We start from the raw sequence: 18,942 nt of genomic DNA on the forward strand, positions 1-18,942 counted from the left end.
ACCAAGCGCTTTAAAAATCAAGAGCCAGTATCATCACTTAAGGAACAGACCGGACGCTTTGGAAGACATGAATAACTGGGTGATACAATAATAAAGTTGATAACATCATCCAGAATATATCCTTGATTTTCATCCTGTTATTTAATTACTTACACTCCCCTTCTTATCCAATGAGATAGGGGCTGAGACCTTATATAATTATTTCTATTTGCAATCTCTCCAGATACACAAAGTTTTTAATTGTTGAGGAGGTTGACATATTTAGACAGCCCCGCCCCACTTTCAGCAGGTTAAGAAAGGGTGTCCCATTAATTCACCAGCTGTTTGTCTGTCTTCTGAAAGCCAGGTAAGCATCTTTTTGACAAAAGATAAGAAGACTGGTCTCTCCTCCTCTTCTAGAAGTTGGATTGAATCCTCGAGTTTTCAGGCCGGTATTAGATCATCATAAAAGAATTCGCCTGCCAGAACGAATGAGTCAGCATAGAATAATGGTATTTATTAGATGTTTCTGCACCACCCACCTCTTTCATTGAAAAAGGGTCCCTCAAAATACTCTCGCCTGTTTCTGGAGAGCTTGCCTCCCTTGTTTCTGATAGAGTTGGGCCATTTAAAATCTGTCATGGCATTGGATTTTGCGAGTAACTCTTTTGGAGGTGGGCCAAGCAATGCGATCATTTCTGCTATGTGTGCTTTGGCATTATAATGCCCTTGAGCGTCATTCGCCTGATGAAACAGCTCCGTGCGCTCAATAATGTTCCAGGCCTGTTGCTGATAAGAGAGTCAGTTGCAACCCATGATATATCCCCACCTGGGAATGATGTAGGATCTGGACTAATAGACCTGTTTCCATTGTTCAAGGATGATAAAAAACTAGAGAAAAGTATAACTTTGAAATAGGGATTTCATACCAGAACCCTAAAATTCCATATATCTGCACTAAAACTCCATCCGCAGCCAAGTATGACCTCCGGAGCTCGATACTGGTCTGGTTGTATTGGATGGAGACTAAATTCACTCTTCCCTGCTTGTCCTTGACTGTTGTTCTTGAGTGAAGTTGCTAACCTAAAATTGATGATTTTAGGCACCATTTTTCTCAGTTCTCTCCAGTCCAGGGGCCTAAAATCATTGTGATAGCGATAGATTGTTTGCCTAGTCATTGCGTTTGTTTTGCATTGCATGGGCAGGTTATTGATCTGTACTTTGAGAAAGTTGGGGAGGACGTCTTCATTTTTGAAGGTCATCAAAATATTGTCAAGCTTTAGATCTAGCATGAACCAGAAAAATTAGCAACTTATTTCTTGAATAAAGTCATTTTGTCTTCAATGCAATAGATGAAATTTAAGTACTTGCTGGTATGCATAACCCTGCATTCCGAATGGAGATAGTCAAGACCAGTAAGGAGAATAAGGAGATATGCCTTTGCAATGGGGAGAGGGAGTCTTTGATTAATAAAGTGTTTCTGGAGAATCCACAGAGGTTCCCGCATAGGTTTGTATGCAAGGCATAGATGGCTTCCTTTGGAACTTGTCACCTTGAAGCTGTCAAGGTGGGTCTGAATGATCGCACGGCCGCGGTGAGACGGATTTTGCCTTGAAATGTGCTCCTCAATGTTACGTTCATGGTAAGCTTTATCAAGGCTGCGGTTGTTTATTATTTTTAGTGTTATGAAATGTTCAGACTGCTATCTGTATCTAAATGAAAACCTCTTTAGTACATTAGACTGTTATTGTAGTAGGCATGACAGGAGCAAAGTCGGGTGTATACCTTGTGATATCTTTCGCCAGCCATGTAGTCGAATGTGTGCCCCAACCGATCTTCACTAGTAACTGATAGTGATTGGCAAGTAACTCCCCTGGTTTAGCAGGATAAAAGTATTTGGGGTTGTAAGCTGGGGAGGCTTCTTCATTAATAAGTTCGTGCTGAGGAATTGGAGGGGCACACTGAGCTGGAGGGAATTGGAGTGGTTTAGTGCGGAGGGAAAGTGTGCGCTTTATTATATGGCTTATGGACTGTACTGCAGTCATAGAGCTGAACAACGTGCGTGGAATACATGGTGTAGGGAAGTGGGCTATTTAATGGAGCTGTTGCAAGCGATGGCTTGTTCTGGTGAGTGATGAAATGGTCTGCTGCTCAACTGCAAGCTCAAAAAGGGAGTCTAATAGGGTATAGTCAAGGCATTCAAAAGCTGGTAACTTGGACATTGAATTACGCGGAGGGAAAAAGTGTTGAGCCTCAGAAAGACTATATAATAATTTGATGTTGGGCATTTCTAGCCTATGTTTGTGGTAATTCTAACTTTTGGAGGCTGGGGGGGTGAGAGACATGGAGCTTCCATGTCCGTAAAGCTGATGGTAGTTATAGAAAGGCTATGAAGGATGACTAAGCTAGAGCAAAGTTAACTAACCAACCAACCTAACTGGATAAGAACTAGTTAGTAATTTCCAACTAGTTCTAATATATGTACTACGTAGAGCCTCACCTCCTATTAATTATGGAATATTACTTTTCTTATATGTTGAAAGCATGGTGAAAAAGGAAAACCCATCCATGCGTCTGCTATCTTTATATTTGATGAGCACTGGTTTAAAGTTAAATTTTTATGAAGATAAAGTTATTTCATGTGTCCACACGTCCACTGTTGTTCCTGGTCTGCGCGACTAAATGTGCTTATACTTGATAACTGGAGTTGCTGTTGTTTATTTGGAAGCGCTGCCTTCTTTGGGGGCAGCAGGATCAACATTAACTTTGACTCGCCCGTATACTTCCTTAGAGAAAGTAACGCTTCTGTTGGGGTAAACATGTGCAGATGTAACACGGTCCTTCCCCTCGATGTTGTTAATACCAAGGGTGATGGAAGCGTGATAAGGATCCCTAGTTTTATCTGTTGGGTGAGGATTTCCTCTGTTCCTGTCAGATGGGCTATGCATGCCTTGGGAAGAGTAGAATATACACGTACTGTACGACCCCACTATTAACTTTACCAGCCAATCCAGGAGCCTTGTCTACTGCTTTTTCTGCAGTATGCTAGGCCCAGGCGATGTCCACTGTTGTCCTGTTAAGCCTCCATTTGAGCTTCTTCAGCTGTTGGGCGGTGGTGGAAAATGCTCTTGACATTCTGAATAGCTGACAGGTAATAAGAGGAAGAATTAGATGATGGAAAGATAATATGTTATCAAAATCAGTCAGACACCTAAGTTAGGATAGCCGTGAATTGTCGACTTCCATCTATCTGCAGAGGATGGGGTTTCAGTCTTTATAGTCCGTCCTGTTTACACAGTACTCCTGCGGATATATTACAAAAGAACGCAGTAGCCTATGATATTAAGGGGACTGATTATGTCGCAGGAGGTTATGTTTCTTGGTTGTTGATAAGCTGTTGTTAGTCGGTGGGTAGCACTATGCTGGAGAAAGGGCTTTGAGTGATTTGCCTACGCCCCTCTCCATCTCCGGGCCAATCTAAAGTTATAATCAGCTGCTGATATTAATAAGGTTGTTTAAGTAGTACTACTGCACTTGGAGTAATCAGGCTGAATACCCAGGCATAACTGATAGCAAGCCACCTTGTGATTCTGATGCAACGCTAGCTTTGTTAGGCGTGGCTTGAAGCAAGAGAGAACTGAAAATAGATGTTGAAAGCGCTTAAGGATACGCCATTGTCCATTTCAGGAAATGATATACTTAAATGATACTGAGCATTGTTGCTATTCTAGTAATATCTGGCGGTCCTCCGTGTTTGCATCACAATGCCTACAGTCAGTTTGCTCGCATATTTAAAAGGCCCAGGCGTGGCGTTCTGCTATCCAGGGCCGCCTATCCAGTAAGTGAACCACTCCCCTATCTTGCTTCTCCTCTATGGTAAGTAGTCTGGTGCTCTATTGGCTAGGATTTCATTCTGGCATACCAAGGACTAATCTCGCGCAATCCAACTGATATGCTATGAGGCTTGTTGGGCTGGGCTAGAGGTCTGTGCTTGTTGTGCACAATGAGCACGGATAGTCTAACCACCAATGACATAGGATCTCATGGTGGGACTACTGCAGGTGGCGCTTTAATTTGCTTGAACCATATTCGGAGTAGTGTAGATATGGATATATGATCCGGCTTTCCAATGATCTAGGTTTACTAATAAGATGAGCCACAGTTAAGAGCTGCTTCGCAGCATCTTAGGATTTTTGCGCTTCATACCGTTTATCCCTCATCAGTTGTAGGAATGTCCTAATTCATAATAGAAGGGAAAATGTGAGATGGCTTTTCTATGATCATTCTCCTATAGTCCCTGCGTAACCGTACAACTGGTACCCAGAAGCCTTCTAATTGAGGAAAGATTAGCATTGTTGCTGGTAATGACAATTATTGTTTTGTTTATTGAGATGATCAAGCTGTTGATCTATAGTCACCCCATCCGTGCCTTCTCTGCTCAGTGGAAATGGCATGGTAGTCATGGAGTACTGAAGCTAGGAGACTTAGATCAATCCCAGCTCTGTAAATATTGCTTGACAGCAACTATCTCTTGATAGGTGGCAGCAGAATGTACCCCAATGGTCATCATGGTATGTTGCATTGTAATAGCAGCTGCTTCCTTTCTATGAGGCGAAGTTGGGTACATAAGTCAGTCTTTGCAACTGGTGACAGAGGCGATCTCATTTAATTAGGTAAGAGATCTGTTAAAGTGCCAAATCTGTGATAGCTGATGAACTTATACTCTTCCATGATTAATAACTTGATTGTCACCTTCATTAATATATAAGGAGGCCATGTTACGCCCTTGAGACCTTAACACTACTCTACCATGAGACTCATTAAAACTGTGATTGTCATGGTCCCTTTTCTGAAGTGGCTAGCTGAGCTGTTTTTAAATGTGTTTCAATGCTTTCCTACGTCACGGACTTCACACCGCGAGTTAGGTTGGTTTGGGGCGGACTTGGGTGATGCTAAGTGAGAGATGGATGGCCTGAAAGTATGTCTACTACTAAATCTTTTCTAGTGATTGCTAATAGTATAGGTTGTCTGAGTTTGGACTGATCCTGAGTTATCTCCGGAGGCTGCTGTCTGGCACCATGACTTAGATGATGTTATCAAAGTCATAGTGCCTCTCCCATGCCAAGATGGACATAAACAGCTAGCAGACCTTGCTGTGGATAAAGATGGTGTTAAAAGGGTTCTTAGTTACTTTGAAGCCGTGAGGTCTCTGCCGCTAGGCAGTAAAGACCCAATGGTCGTTGCTCAGGAGCTAAGAGACTTAACTCTTAAAAGAGTTAAGGCCTGCAAGCAGCTACGTGACGCCTACTGTGCTCGCCTAGTGAAAGAGGACTTTGATGACCAAGAGCACACCTTGCTTGACCGATAACTTGATGCCCAAAGCCGCACCTGGCTTGAAGGACGACTCTAATTAATAGTTGAGTTACTAGATAATCTTTAAAACAGTGTCTAGGTATGACCCTCCTCCTGCCCGTGCGCAGAGTACTAATATTGAAGACTGTGTGAATATGGTACCCCGTTTGCCAAGGACCCCTGACACAAGATGCCAAAGACAAGGGCATAGGAGATATGATCCTAGCAGAGGTTCAGCTGGAAGATCCTAGCAACGGGTATGCTCCAGCATTTTTAAGCCATCACCCAGCTGGTGCTATTTTAGTTGACTTGGCTGTTCTGCTGGAACACGCTGCGACTGTCTGCTCTAAATATTTGCCAGTGAAATTTGCTCCCTTCAGCGGCCATGATCCTTTGGTCTGGTCAGAGCCAGGTGATATTGACCTGCAGAGAGCTCTAGCTTTTAGAAGAGCCCTTTCAAGATATGATAAAGCACAGAGAATCCGACAGTACTGGGGTTAAATACTGGGACCTGAGAATGAGCTTATCAGCAACTGGTTTAGTAAGCGCATGACGGAGCTTGAAGGCTTGATTAAGGCAATTTATGGTTGCGAGGTAACGTTGTGTTGACCTCTATTTAATAAACACTAATGATACAGGCCATACGTGTATGGTGTTACAGTCACCAAGAAGATCCTATGGCAAGTGTTCAATCCAATTACCTTCATGATGTGGTTAGGGCAGCAGTCCCTCTCCAAGATCCCGACTACCAACGGGTTGCGGAAGACAAGACAGTCTATCTAGACAGGGCTATCCTTGTAGACCTAGCTGTTTATAAGGAGGGTGTCCGCATGGTTCTCCACAAGTATGGAGTTATTGACTTTGTTCCCATGAGCAATAATAATCCTGTGGTTCTCTCGCAACCTGGTGAAACAATGGAATACAAGCAGGTTGCTGCTTATAAGAATATATTAGAGAGATATTCTTATTATCTTCATGAAGAATGCCGTCTGCTTGGCCCTATGGCCAAAGTCTGGGTTGCTGAAAGGCTAGCTGGAATTGAGAATTGACTGTTAGTCCTCTATCTAAGTTGCCTAGAGGTGGGAAGCCCCCTCTTTCTCATACATATGCTAACTCTGCAGACCATATATATTTGCTGTCCGAAATATAAAAGCCACCCTTGGGAGATTATCCAAGAGCTAGGTCTTGGAGATGTTGTTAGAGAAGCAGTCCCTCTTAAAGCCCAAATAATCTTTTAAGAATTAGTTCAAGTTGACCTTGCCGTTAATCCCAGCGGTATCTCAAGGGTTCACCACCTCTATGAGTTAGTTGAATTTCAGAGGTTGAGTGAAGCCGACCCAATAATCCAGATGTAACTGGATGGTAACCCTCATGTGAGGATATTCAATGGATACAGTCACATTCTTTAGTAATATGCCAAGGCTCGTGCATTGCAGCAGGTGGATGGGGCTTTAATACTTTGGTATGAGAAAGAAATTAGGAACCTTGAGAGTCACATCAGGCAACTTAGGTATGTCTAGTTCTAGGGTTCAAACATAATATCTAGCTTAGTATGTGATGAGAATTCAGTTAGTCCACGTGTGTATGTCCCTGTTAGAACTGTGATGCACTTAGCAGCAAGTTAGCACTACAATATTGTTATGTGACTGAAGCTAAAGCCTAACAAGTTACAGAAACCCAGGTGATTAACTTAGTATTTTCTAATAATGGGGAGCTTTCCTGCCTTCCCCATTCTACTATAATCTTTCAAATTTACTTTGCACAGAGAAGGGCACTGTACTTAAAAAATTGAACGCTTATAGCAATGCGCGAAGGGTGCAACAGGTTAATTAAGTGATATGCTACTCTTACAGTACAGGGGGATGTAAAAGTTTTTAACCACCTACCTTACCCACCTTTAAGGCCATAGAATCGTGAGGGTTCTGATAGCAGTGAAAGCACTAAAAGGGGTCACCTATCACGTGGATAAGTCAGCTTCAAGATGTGGGCTGCTAATAACTTAAGGATAGAAGCCCCTCACGTAACAAACATCCATTGTTGGATTATTATGACATCCTCAGCTTAACTCCATTGCTTTGAACCATCATTTAGTAGATTCTCTGGTCTGTTCCCGAGCTTGCCTGGCATAAAGGCTCGTGATATCATATTCAAAACACTCTTTTGAAGTGTTACCAGGGCTTACAGTCAAAATAACCCAATGTATCGAGCCTGTCACAATTTAAGTGGCCCGTGAGAGCGTATATTGATAGATATCTGGATAAGGTTGAAACTCTGGTGACTTAATCATCTTTCTCTAAGATATGATTCCCATCATACCCATTGTTAAGCAAACGGGGGATAACTGTAGTTCTCTTTTTCCTTAGCTAGGCAGTGCTTGAGGGGTTAGGTGGGTAGGGGAGTCTCCATTTCGTACATAGGGGTTTAACTTTTGTGTAAGGGGTTTAACTTTATAATCCTCCAAAAATATACAGCACAATTATAGCCTCACTAAGGTTATTTTACTAGTATCCATCTCCACATAATACTGGAGTAGATTATGTCGCAGTTCCCTGGTCAGTAATTTTCCAGTCAGCTGTGGTTTGAATACATTTCACCAAGGTGACTCTCCTCGCGATTAGAATTACAGAGGATTGGATATGCACTTTTCAAGAGGTTAGTACATCCATTTACTAGCAAAGGAGGGTTGGTATGTATCATGCCAGCCAGAGATGGTTCGCATCTATGGGTGCTAGTGGAACCATGAATGAGCCCCAGGTACCATCTCTCACCATGTTCCCTTCCTTAGCAGTCACAGGCTGTCACTGCCAGTATGTGTCACATATTTAAATACAAAATTTAATTAGTGGCCAGCGACCATGCAACCAGCCATAGTATCAAATCAGTTAAGTGCATGCAAGGCTAAAAGTATTAGTTCAACCTTAAACTTATTATATAGTTGAGTGTGGGCAGACGGCCTCCACTTAACCATAACCTACTAGAGTGGGTTGCACACGCCTTTACTAAGAGTAATGTTACACTCTCAAGAGTAGATAATTTTGGCCAGTCATCCTCAAATAACAGGATAATTAATAATATGCCTAATTAAACCTACCCTTCATCTGCCCCACACAGATGTTAAACACTCTACAACTAGTAATAAGACTCAAATATTTTGCTGCTCATATCCCTCAAGGTGGAGAAGCATTTAACTGTATTAGTATTAATAAAGCTCCACTTCACATTCATACTAGTCCAAAACAGTGGCAACTGTCCCACACCTCATAAGCTAATAAGCCATAAGCCACAAATAGATTAATAGATCAACTGAGTCCTCGCGTTGACGGGGCCTAGATCCAGAGAAAGTTCAGATTAGTAAGGCTGTATCTTAGCACTCCTTAGGCGTCCATATATCCCTAGCACAGGTTTACTCTGTATAGCTGGCTGCTGCCCAGGCCACCTTTAACATCTTAAGCATATAATTAGGCCCGCATATTCTAGGAAGTAATGGTAAAGTTCCTAAGTACTTCTCTTTAACCACATTAAGGATCCGTAAATCATCCTGGAGGCAGGGACATTGAGTTTCCAATACGCAAAGTAGAAAAGAATATGCATATGCCTACCCAGTTTAGCTTTATAGCATCCCTATTAAGACTAGCGGTAGAACTAGCGTTGCCTATTTCTATTATTGCAGGATAATACATCGTGTTCATCCCATCATTAGCTGCCAATTTAGGGCGAGGGCGAAGTATACTTTTTAGTATCCTAGGACATTATAACATTAAAGGTATGGCCATAATAAAGGTCTACAACTGCTGCCGCTGAATCAACTCCTATAGTATCACAAGGGACACCATCATATCTTGATAATGGACATTAGAATAGGATCATATACTACCACAAAACTACTTGTTGTTTAGAGCTATCTTCTTAAGGTCATCACAATACTACATCTGCTTGAGGGGACTTAGTGGGGCGAAAATTAACACATAAGGATAAACTTCATTATGCAAGCCATGAAATCTCCATTAGGCATACCATTTCACTAGGCTAATGTCCCTTAACATCCGCAGCTCTAGCACAAGAAACCACCAACTTTTGAAATATATATATTTGACTAAAGGAACACCAAACATCCTTAGATGTATAGTCAAACCACATTAACAAATTAAAACATACCTTACTAATAACATCATTTGTAATCAAAGCTCATTAGCTAAAATCATAACCAATATATTTCTGCCTCAGCAAAGCTATATTAGCAGTCTCTTCTGGTTCCTCTACCTTGTCTTTCTTATTCTTCTTCTTCTTCTTACCTTTCTTGCTTTCCTTGTTTTTATCTTTTTTCTCATATTTGATTTCTTCATAAGGAGAACTGAATCCGACTGACTCCTGAGCTTTATTCTTCAAAGGCTAGAAGTTAGTATCTTTCCCCATACCCCTATTACCTGCATGAAGAGGAAGAAACTCTAGTTTGCTATATAAAATATACTTCTTGCCCTATTTAAAGCTAAGTGTGGTACCTGCAGGCTTAGTAGGAATCTTAAGGTTAATGGCGTCTTCTATAGTGCCCTTGTCTCCAGTGCTCTCTTGTGTAGCACCCTCTTCCACAGCATCATCCTCTACAGCACCACACTCTTCCGCTACACCATCCTCTATAGCACCATCCTCCACAGTACTATCCTCCATAGCGCCATCCTCTATAGCACTATCCTCTACAGCACCATCCTCAGCAACACCTTCCGCAGGGATAGTCTCAGTGGCCTATCTAGATAGTACCTTAGAGTAGATGTTTATAACCATTCTTATCACAGCTTTGTTAAAATAAGGCTCTCTCCCAATACTGTCATAGAATTCTTCGCGCTTAAAGATGTTTGTGTCCAGTGAGAATGTAACTTGAAGTTGTTTATTAATGTAGCTGGCAAGCCAAGTCTTATCCTGGGGAAGTTTAGAATATGTCTCTCTTGCAGCCTCCATTCTATCAAAGATGGATATTAACTTGCTGAATATCTTGATGTACTTCTTCGCGTACGTCTGTAGGCCATATAAATCATATTTTCTGGCTGCTTAGTAGACAAGCATGCTTCTTCTGTATTCTATTGCCATCTAGGACACACCTGGCTTGGATGCAGTCCGGAGAGTTTTATAATTACCAGTACATAAGAAGTGTATAATGGTGTGACTAACCTCCTCATCCACCTTAGAAAGGATATAATGTGGTTCCCATGGATGAGAAATGCTGAACTGTGGATAGTTTTAGATGTAGTATACTGGAATCCTGTATGTTTTGCGCCCTATATGGATAGTGATTATTGGAGACTTATAGGGACTATATTTGCGCTATCAGACTTTCTGAATGAATTTTAGCAGGGAATCGCCAGGAGACATACAACAATTCAGGCTGATTATATTTAATCAGTGAGTCCCCAAGTGATTTCTCTGATCCGCTTATGTAAGGTTGCTTCAGGTGCGGATTTAGCTCGCTGTTAGCAGACCCCTTGGAGTAAGATTTCTTCTTATTCACCATCATTTAGTGATTCTTAACACCAGCAGACGGGTGGCTTTAATATATATACTAGAGATACAAAAATTATAGGGATTATAGTTGTACCTTGGTTTATCCCATGGATGGAGGGCGACTATGCAGGTATGAGTTGTCTAAGGTCTTGCATGCACCTTGCCAAACCAGCCTGACCTTATGTAGTGAGACACGTCAGCAGTAATGTCTATATGTCTACTCATACTATGTGTGGTAGCACATTGCGTTTTCCCCTAATTATCTCTCATGGGAATTTAGGTTTTAGGAGATTAGTTGGTAGCCTTCAGTCCGCATTTCTGCCTTGTCATATCCACCTCAAAGCAATGGTCAGATTGACGGTCATAGGCAAGTTTAATCTGATTAGCTACTGATCTCCCAGACCTCCAGACACTGGCGTTTAAGAAGGACTTAGAGGGGAACCAGGTAGCCTTAACATATAACTTGCTGTGATTACCGCCTTACATGTATTATTCTGCAAAACTCCTATGTAAGATCCTCTTTTAGACCAGTTGGCTCAATACGCCGCCTACTGTGATGGCAAAATTCGGTTGCAGAGAGATTTAGTAACCTTATGCGGGAGTGTCCAACCTAGGGTTCACAAGCAGTGCTAAGTCTAAGTAATATTAGACATGTTCAAGCATGCTACTGCTCCCAGTATTGGAGTGTTTAGAAATAGCCCACTATCATTCTTTTAGATAACTTCTAAAGTTACAGCCTTAGCCATTTAGTTTTATTATTTTAGCGCTGGTCCTTTTTCCTTTTTTAGGAAGAGATAGGGGGAGAGTTTTCAGCTTTTATGAGGTAACTGTCAGGGCTGGGACAGGTAATATAGACTTAGTTAATCTTTTAGGCAGAAGTCATATTTTTGGCGTAGATGAGAGGGAGTTGTATTTTTAGCAGGGATAAGAGAGAGTCCTATTTTTGACAGGATAGGAGATTAGCTACTATATTTCCCCTAGAGTTGTATATTACTAACCCTTTACAAATATTTTACAGGGTATAATTTAGAGGAACAGAGAAATAACTCCATAAACTACACCCTAGCATTGCAGGGTTACTAGAGGGGACCTTTTTCTAGACCCCTTTATTACTGTATTACCCACTTTGAGGTAAGGTGACTGATCAGTATATTACCATTTCCAAGGGCTTAATATCAGACAAAAAGCCCAAGCCACCAAATCCATGGATCCTAGAAACTAGAGTAAAAAAGAAAGTAGGATCATGTAGCCCACGGTTCTCTGGTTGTATTGGAGCTCAGTTAATCTAATCAGAAGTTAACTTAATTTTTTTTATTGTCTATCAACCATCAGATCCAGTTGACTGAGTACTGCCTGCGTTACTAAGCTTTTGTCTCTATTGCAAAGGACTGTTTTGGAGGGCTCTACCCACTCATTCATTAGTTAGTTTGTCTGTACTATTGACTTAACTCACAGATCCAACTCTTGTTAGCTAATAACAAGCTGTATTAATTAATTCAAGTATACTTAACAATAAGTAGCATTATGTGACAGCATCATAATGAACACTTATCCAAGAATTACCTTGTGTCGGAGAGTCCATCAACTCAGGTAGAAGACAGAATAGTAAATAGAGGAGCGTCTTAGTATTGCTAGCAATAACTTATAGGTAAGGGACTAAGGCAACTAATCTCTACTAGGAAATCATTAATCTTAAGGTGGACCCCACACTCCATTATTAGTGGTAGATGTTTCCTCAGGGGTGGATTAAGTAATTGTCTAATCAAAGCCGCTGTGTTTGAGGATTTCCTGAAGTAATAAGCTTTGGTGTAGGTACTAACAGGCTGTTGGGATGATACCACATACAGGAGGACTCTTGATTTATTAACACCACTCCTAAGGACACAGCATCTTTACTGGGCCGGAGGGGTCTGCACTCATTATACAGCTAACAGTGACTTACTCTGTAGGTGATGACCCAGGAACTTATAAGAACATTCTATAGATGAGATTGATATATATTAGTATCTGTGTGATTTATGTGGCTTATTATCAAAATTAACCACGCCATATTCGGTGTGCTTGAAATACTCTTATCTTTGGTTTTATTTTCCTAGCACTCCTTATTCAGCGCGCTTGAAATACTTTCATCTTAATTTCATTTTCCTAGCACTCCTTATTCAGCGTGCTTGAAATACTCTAGTATTTAATTCATTTTCTTAGCACTCCTTATTTAGCGCGCTCAAAATACTTTCATCTTAATTTTATTGTCCTGACATCATCTCCTATGGCGGTTATCAGAATTCACGCTGTCCCTAGAAGCATCAAGTGAATGAGAATACAGACAAAGCGACTTCTGTAGTATATATATCAGCTACTTATTCTCCCAGAGCTCACCCGGCAGAAAACATTACATCACGCTGGAGGAGCAAGAACCCCTATATCATTTTCCCAATTTAGCTTAGCGTCTATAGTTCCCAAATGCTGAGGAGAATAACAAACATGTAGCACGAGTTGCATAAGAACCAAACTATGGGCTAGCCTATGGTAGGTAATAGGTAACCATCAAGATGACTCTCTGCATCAGCACAGAATACATAGATAAATAGTAAACAATTCTATTCTAACTCTTCAATTAACTGCTGGTAGAGAGACTCAGAACATTTAATGAGACTTATTCCAGGTCATGTAGTGTCTCTTCATCTCTGGTAGTTGCTGATCTGAGCGAAACTGACAAGCAAGACTCCTCAGGCTAGGAGATGATATCCTCCAGTGTCTCCTGGATCAGAGGAGGGTAGTACATTGCCTAATAATGTGAGTTTGACCACAGGAACAGAGCCTCATATGGCATACCTTATTGGATAGTATATTCAGCCATTGTATCTCTGAGGATGAGTCAAAAATGTATATCTGCCCAGTTTTCTGGATCTGAACAGCCAAGAAGACATTGGATTCGCACTCTAAACTAAATTCTGCTGCTTTCTTCAAGAGGTTCCTTTTATGTCAGTGTCGCTGTTGAGCCTTTGCCCAAGCACTGTCAGAGTGGCGCTTCTTTACCCATGATAATTTCTTAGACATCGCTTGGACTCTAACCTGATGGATAGGTTGGAAATTCCATGGTTCTAAGAAACTGCAGTTTACTAAATATCTTTGTTCCAGGCGCTGAGGGTTGCTGCGGAATCATTAGCCACTATGGGCCTCTTTCCTCTTAAATAATGCCATGATTAAAGGAGCTATACCGCAGCAAGGCCATCATTCATAGCTATTTCCACTATAAGAGTCTCTACTTCCATGCTGCCCTTATCAGTAGTTCTTCTTCATTCCTCCTCCTTTGTCAGCTGGTCATACCTCAATTTAATCAGAGAATAGATGCCCTAACCATCTATGCCATTGTTGCTGGCAGCATCTTTGCTGGTCTTTTCCTAGCCTGGACTCTCTCTACCCTCGCAAAATAGTCAACCTTTTTTTCTATCCTGCTCACCTAACATCTAACACTTCCTTTTCTTATCCATAGGCATCAACTCTTAGGTCCTTAGACCCATGCCAGTGTTTTGCTTCACTTATCATATGCTGCAATTAATGCCTTTCTTATTATTTTCAGGGCAGACTCCCTGACTGGCACTGGCCGCCGTGCAGGAGAACTAGCCCTAGTTAACCTAATCTTTCCTCTATCAGCCATCCACCTGAGCAATGTAGCCAACCTTCTAGGCATCAGCTGGAGCACTTATCGCAAAATCCACCATACTACTGGCTGGATGGCCATGGCTCTGCTAGCCTTTCACATTAGTGTGGCGGTCTAAGACCATAGGTTTAGGTTTCCTCTCAGCAAAATGCAAAACCTCTTTACCATGATTGTAAGTCTCACCAGTAGTATTAGTTCACTTTAACTAACTTAAGTAGGGTGCTGCCTCCCTGGGCACAGTTGCTCTACTTTCCATTCCATGGTTTCATCGATGGTCCTACAAGATCTTTCTTCAAAGCCATCAGATCCTCATGATACTCTTTATCTATGGCACCTAGCAGCATCTTCCATCTGCATTCCGGCCGCCCAAGCTTTATCTTGTGATCACATTAGTAGTGTTTAGAATGACTTCATTCTTCAGGTTGGTGACTCTCCTGTACTGAAACAGGCTGTTTATGGGTTGTGGTTGTCCTAGGGCCATTATCTCATTTAACATGAGAGAAGCAAAAGAGGCCAATCCTGTTATAACAGCTGGCCAGGTCCGCATTATCTTACCTTAACCTGTGAAAGTAGAGGCTGGCCAGTACATTAATCTCTGGCTTCCATTAGTCAGCCTATAGTCGTGGACACAGACACACCCTTTCACAGTCACATCCTAGTCTTAAAGTACACAGGATACCCTGGAGCTTCTGGTGCAGCTGTATTATGGTCTATCAGTAGATCTTCTTCACCATGCTCCCGCGGCAGCCCAGAGCTTGATTTCATTCTTAGCTTTGTTTACTGGGCCCCATGGAACAAGTGAGGATGTTAGTTACTATGAAAGTATCTTAGTGATCACTAGTAGATTTAGGATCGCGGCAGCAGTGCCATACCTGAAAAAAATGATCTATAGCTATAATACCTGCACCTCCCAGGTTCGCCATTTACATTTAGTATGGCAGGTGGAGTTAATTAAGGAGGTCACTGCCGCCCAGAGCCTGTTAAACAACCTCCTGAAAGACAATATCGTGGATGAGGGCTATATTCATATTAGATCTTCCCGCTGGCAGCTCCCAACTGAAACTGACATTGCCAATGATTTAAGATTCTCAATATTTCTATATACATGGGGAACAGCCTCAAGCAGAACAAACTACCCTTTAGTCAACATAAATGAGTCTGTCTCTACCAGTCTATACCAGATTATGATAGCATCATCTCTCTTAAGGCATCGGGCGGCTAAATTAAGAGGCTGCCTAATATCTGGGAGGAGCATGGTCGGACATTAGTAATGGGTAAGGTTCTTATCTTTCCCATGATCATATGCTGAACATCTTCCCAGTCTCTACAGCAGATGAGCTTCAAGACCAACTATGGGAGACAGTTAAGGCATATCTTCATCAGGGTGTAAATCTTTTGGAAATGGAGTATCAGCCTAGCGCTAACTAAGAGTACCGTGGAAGGTGCAATACTGATCTAGTGTAGGTCAGTTAGGTGTGGGGGAAAGATTACCATAGAATAGCTCCTAGACAGACAGTTACATTACATTAATCACCGTACGAATTCCAGATGAATAGATTACCATAGACGGTGGGAGAAATCGGTGGATTAAAAGATGGCTTGAGTAACTGGACTAGAGCGGTAATTTTCATCTAGAAGTCTAGCCCTAGATTTTTGCTTGTATTTTTGGTTCTTACTCTCTGATCTGCAGTAACTGATGACTCCATTTTCAGCGCGCAGCTGGAGGTGGGGCTAACATAAGTGCTTTAAATCTTCTTCAGGCCATGAGGGTGAATACTTGTCTTTTAACCACTCCTTCACTGTTTCAGACTGTTGAACTTTATTAAACTCTTTGTCATATTGACCACCCTCTTTCCTGGAAGGTATCTTTTTCTGAGGGCCTCTCTTTACTACTAGTCATCATTTATTTTCTATAAAAGCAAGCCAGGTTCATCCTCTTTTTAAGATGTTTTCCAAACCTCACTGTTGTTTCCAACCCTCGCTGTCATTTCCAAACCTCTGGATGCCAACCAAACCACTTCTTTTCCATCACTCATCGTCGCTGCCCAGCTCCTTCCTCTCATTGGCCATCTCCTTTATTCTTAGCGGGCTGGTCCCACAAGGATGCTCTCCCTCAAGATTAGCGTCCTGGTAAGTGTCCCTAACCCCATCAATCTCACACGCTTATCTTTCGTCTTATAGGTGACGGATCACAATAATAGATTATACTTGGATGATATCGCGTATTTTAATGTAAGAATATATTATCTGGCATTTTCATTGTTTATTCTCACTTCAGCCTAGTTACTCAACCAGATTAGCCTGAAACTGCGACAGATTGGATCATTGCACGTTTCCCAAATAATAGAAGCGCTGACGTTGGCTAAAGCATCCAGTGGGATCTGGTGGCACGAGCTACAGATTAATAAAGTGGATATATCGTCAACAGACTGGTGTATGAACACTTACCAGATCTGGTTTGGCCTAGTGGTGTGTTTCTTAGTCTCTAGCATCTCAGCAACTCATAATGTATGCAGGAACCCAGCCCTGGCTTAAATCCCAATGTTCTTGACTTGCCAAATCTTTGCAAGGTCAGTTGGTGAGACTTCAGCTGCTCTCTTCTTAAATGATTCTTACACCGCATTAGCTTGTTGAAGACCTTGGAGCCGATTTGAGAAACCTATGGAAATTAGAGAGGATCTGTGTGGTCAACATGTTTTTGAGGCTTAATGCCCTTTATTTTGTGAATGGTCTTGTCATGGAAGGGCCTGTATTGCTAGGAAAAGCATTTCCCAAGATTATCTCTGCTGGTAACACTTTCAAAGCTTTCTGCATTTATTTGATTTCCCGTCATTCTAACTATGGAAATATATGCAGCGCTATCTATCCCTTTAATTCCTTCCCAGTCTGTACCTCCCCTACTGATGAGTAATCTATTACTGTTAAACACCATTCACTACCCTCCAAATGCCGGTCTCAAATTTAATTAGGTGATACAGGATCATAGCAGTATGGACCCAAGTATGTCTTCTCCCTTGGTGCTGAATACTATTGATGCAGGTTCTTTGATGGTTGCTTTGCTATAATCTATCAATAGACCCACAGGATCCGATGCTGGCCCTGTGTCTTACCTAACACCCTCTACTCATGGTGTCAACCCTCCCGCAGCAGGCGGGCCACTCATCTCTCTGAGTGCTTGCTGCAGTCCACAAGTCTACTAAGTGGTTAATACACCACAGTCAGTCAGAACCCCTGTCTCAACTTCTACAACGACGCCCATGGGTTTTGCAGATACGCCTGGGTTAGATGCAGGTGCCTCTTCATATCCAATGCCTTCTACTAATTATGCAGACTCCCCTTGAGTGGACGAGCCTACTACCTGATTGAGTTCTAGTAGTTTGCCGCTCAACCAAGCCGTTAAAGCACTGGAATCGACACGTAACAGGCCAACGCAACAGCAGAGGTGTGAGCAGGCGATTATCACATTGTTGCAATCATGTACATTTACAAAGGAGAATGTGTGTCTTAGTGATGAGGAAATCAAGAAAATTATTAAAGCAGGAGCTCGCCTTCTCACACAGGATCCTTTTAGAATAGTGCGGCCCCTCTTCAACAGTGGAGCTGATATATTATCTAGCTTAAAAAGACTTAGACTTCCTGAAGAATGGGAAGGTATAAATGGAGTGGTGATTTACCTTAGAGTGCTTGAGAAAGATAAGGACAAGAAAATCTCTTTTTCTCTTAATCCCTTGGCAAGGCGTGTCGCGCAATTATTATTCTATCTTAATTATGTGTCTCTGCATAAGAAAGGCAAGCCTGATATGGTCACCTGCATTCTTAATGCCTACCACGATGATCCTAACAAATCCAAGGGGAAAGTATACCGCTAGAAGAACTTTCACACTTATCACGTGTGCTTGGGGAGATGGTGGTGGAGGCTTGCAGCGCACTTAGGATCTGGTATCTTATTAGTTGCTGATGATGTAGTGATGCACTTGTAAGTGGCATGAGCAGCTCACTGTGGCCCAGCTAATTCAAGTATATAGGTTTAGTAACAGATTTACTAATAATTAGATTAACGCGCTGATTACCTTCACCTTGCGCACTCGCCCAGGCACTATTCACCTCTATTACTCACTAGCGCCAGTGGCAATGTCACTCTTAAGCAGAAAGCTTCTAGCTAATCTTTGTTAAATTTTGATAGATGCTAACAAAGGCCTCCTAAGACATAATGTACTAGAGGAAGCCCATACCCAGGATGAGAATGTGTCTATGTCCCAGGAGATTACAGGTCCTTAGCAGGTCAAAAATACTAAACTGTACGCGGAGAAAACTGTGACTGATTTTATTAACTTACTTACACATTAGACACTAACCCTTTCAGGTGGATACTTAGCTGTGCCAATCCGTCCTCCTCTTTCTTTATTTCTTTAGTCTAACAAGCATCCTTAATACCAATATTCAACTTAGAGTAGACA

The 18,942-nt window shown here is 41.8% G+C and overlaps 7 protein-coding genes across 7 annotated transcripts; 3 read left to right on the forward strand and 4 right to left on the reverse strand.

The window, feature by feature from the left end:
- Nucleotides 1–282: 282 nt before the first annotated feature.
- On the reverse strand, nucleotides 283–2,024 carry P174DRAFT_464605 (kinase domain protein; the record flags this gene model as incomplete). The annotated part of the gene is made up of 5 exons (XM_024830411.1): nucleotides 283–395; nucleotides 522–762; nucleotides 909–1,256; nucleotides 1,364–1,678; nucleotides 1,743–2,024. The coding sequence occupies 5 exons, from the start codon at nucleotides 2,022–2,024 to the stop codon at nucleotides 283–285; spliced, it is 1,299 nt and encodes a 432-aa protein (XP_024677452.1).
- A 672-nt stretch (nucleotides 2,025–2,696) lies between these two features.
- Nucleotides 2,697–3,012, reverse strand: P174DRAFT_379394 (uncharacterized protein; the record flags this gene model as incomplete). Its single annotated transcript, XM_024822910.1, has 2 exons — nucleotides 2,697–2,901; nucleotides 2,957–3,012. Coding segments are annotated over 2 exons (261 nt in total), but the record flags the coding sequence as incomplete, so codon positions are not given.
- Nucleotides 3,013–4,816: 1,804 nt separating this feature from the next.
- Nucleotides 4,817–6,740, forward strand: P174DRAFT_464607 (uncharacterized protein; the record flags this gene model as incomplete). Its single annotated transcript, XM_024830412.1, has 8 exons — nucleotides 4,817–4,925; nucleotides 5,013–5,299; nucleotides 5,536–5,819; nucleotides 5,862–5,925; nucleotides 5,970–6,347; nucleotides 6,453–6,513; nucleotides 6,571–6,682; nucleotides 6,710–6,740. 8 exons carry the CDS (start codon nucleotides 4,817–4,819, stop codon nucleotides 6,738–6,740), a joined length of 1,326 nt encoding a protein of 441 aa, XP_024677454.1.
- A 2,907-nt stretch (nucleotides 6,741–9,647) lies between these two features.
- On the reverse strand, nucleotides 9,648–10,834 carry P174DRAFT_471122 (uncharacterized protein; the record flags this gene model as incomplete). Its single annotated transcript, XM_024830598.1, has 4 exons — nucleotides 9,648–10,071; nucleotides 10,108–10,370; nucleotides 10,425–10,546; nucleotides 10,698–10,834. 4 exons carry the CDS (start codon nucleotides 10,832–10,834, stop codon nucleotides 9,808–9,810), a joined length of 786 nt encoding a protein of 261 aa, XP_024677455.1. The 3' UTR covers nucleotides 9,648–9,807.
- A 2,753-nt stretch (nucleotides 10,835–13,587) lies between these two features.
- P174DRAFT_379368 (uncharacterized protein) lies at nucleotides 13,588–13,803 on the reverse strand (the record flags this gene model as incomplete). Its single annotated transcript, XM_024822909.1, has 1 exon — nucleotides 13,588–13,803. A coding segment is annotated over one exon (216 nt), but the record flags the coding sequence as incomplete, so codon positions are not given.
- A 116-nt stretch (nucleotides 13,804–13,919) lies between these two features.
- Nucleotides 13,920–15,707, forward strand: P174DRAFT_464609 (NADPH oxidase family protein; the record flags this gene model as incomplete). The annotated part of the gene is made up of 11 exons (XM_024830413.1): nucleotides 13,920–13,971; nucleotides 14,173–14,257; nucleotides 14,351–14,597; nucleotides 14,704–14,724; nucleotides 14,824–14,921; nucleotides 14,961–15,024; nucleotides 15,061–15,093; nucleotides 15,118–15,132; nucleotides 15,160–15,492; nucleotides 15,570–15,627; nucleotides 15,667–15,707. 11 exons carry the CDS (start codon nucleotides 13,920–13,922, stop codon nucleotides 15,705–15,707), a joined length of 1,047 nt encoding a protein of 348 aa, XP_024677457.1.
- Nucleotides 15,708–16,995: 1,288 nt separating this feature from the next.
- Nucleotides 16,996–18,832, forward strand: P174DRAFT_464610 (uncharacterized protein; the record flags this gene model as incomplete). The annotated part of the gene is made up of 9 exons (XM_024830414.1): nucleotides 16,996–17,055; nucleotides 17,112–17,274; nucleotides 17,342–17,437; nucleotides 17,570–17,676; nucleotides 17,704–17,765; nucleotides 17,853–18,342; nucleotides 18,539–18,653; nucleotides 18,681–18,730; nucleotides 18,764–18,832. 9 exons carry the CDS (start codon nucleotides 16,996–16,998, stop codon nucleotides 18,830–18,832), a joined length of 1,212 nt encoding a protein of 403 aa, XP_024677458.1.
- Nucleotides 18,833–18,942: the final 110 nt, after the last annotated feature.

Source organism: Aspergillus novofumigatus (assembly GCF_002847465.1).
Source record: "Aspergillus novofumigatus IBT 16806 chromosome Unknown P174scaffold_11, whole genome shotgun sequence".
In the NCBI taxonomy this organism is placed as follows: Eukaryota; Fungi; Ascomycota; class Eurotiomycetes; order Eurotiales; family Aspergillaceae; genus Aspergillus; species Aspergillus novofumigatus.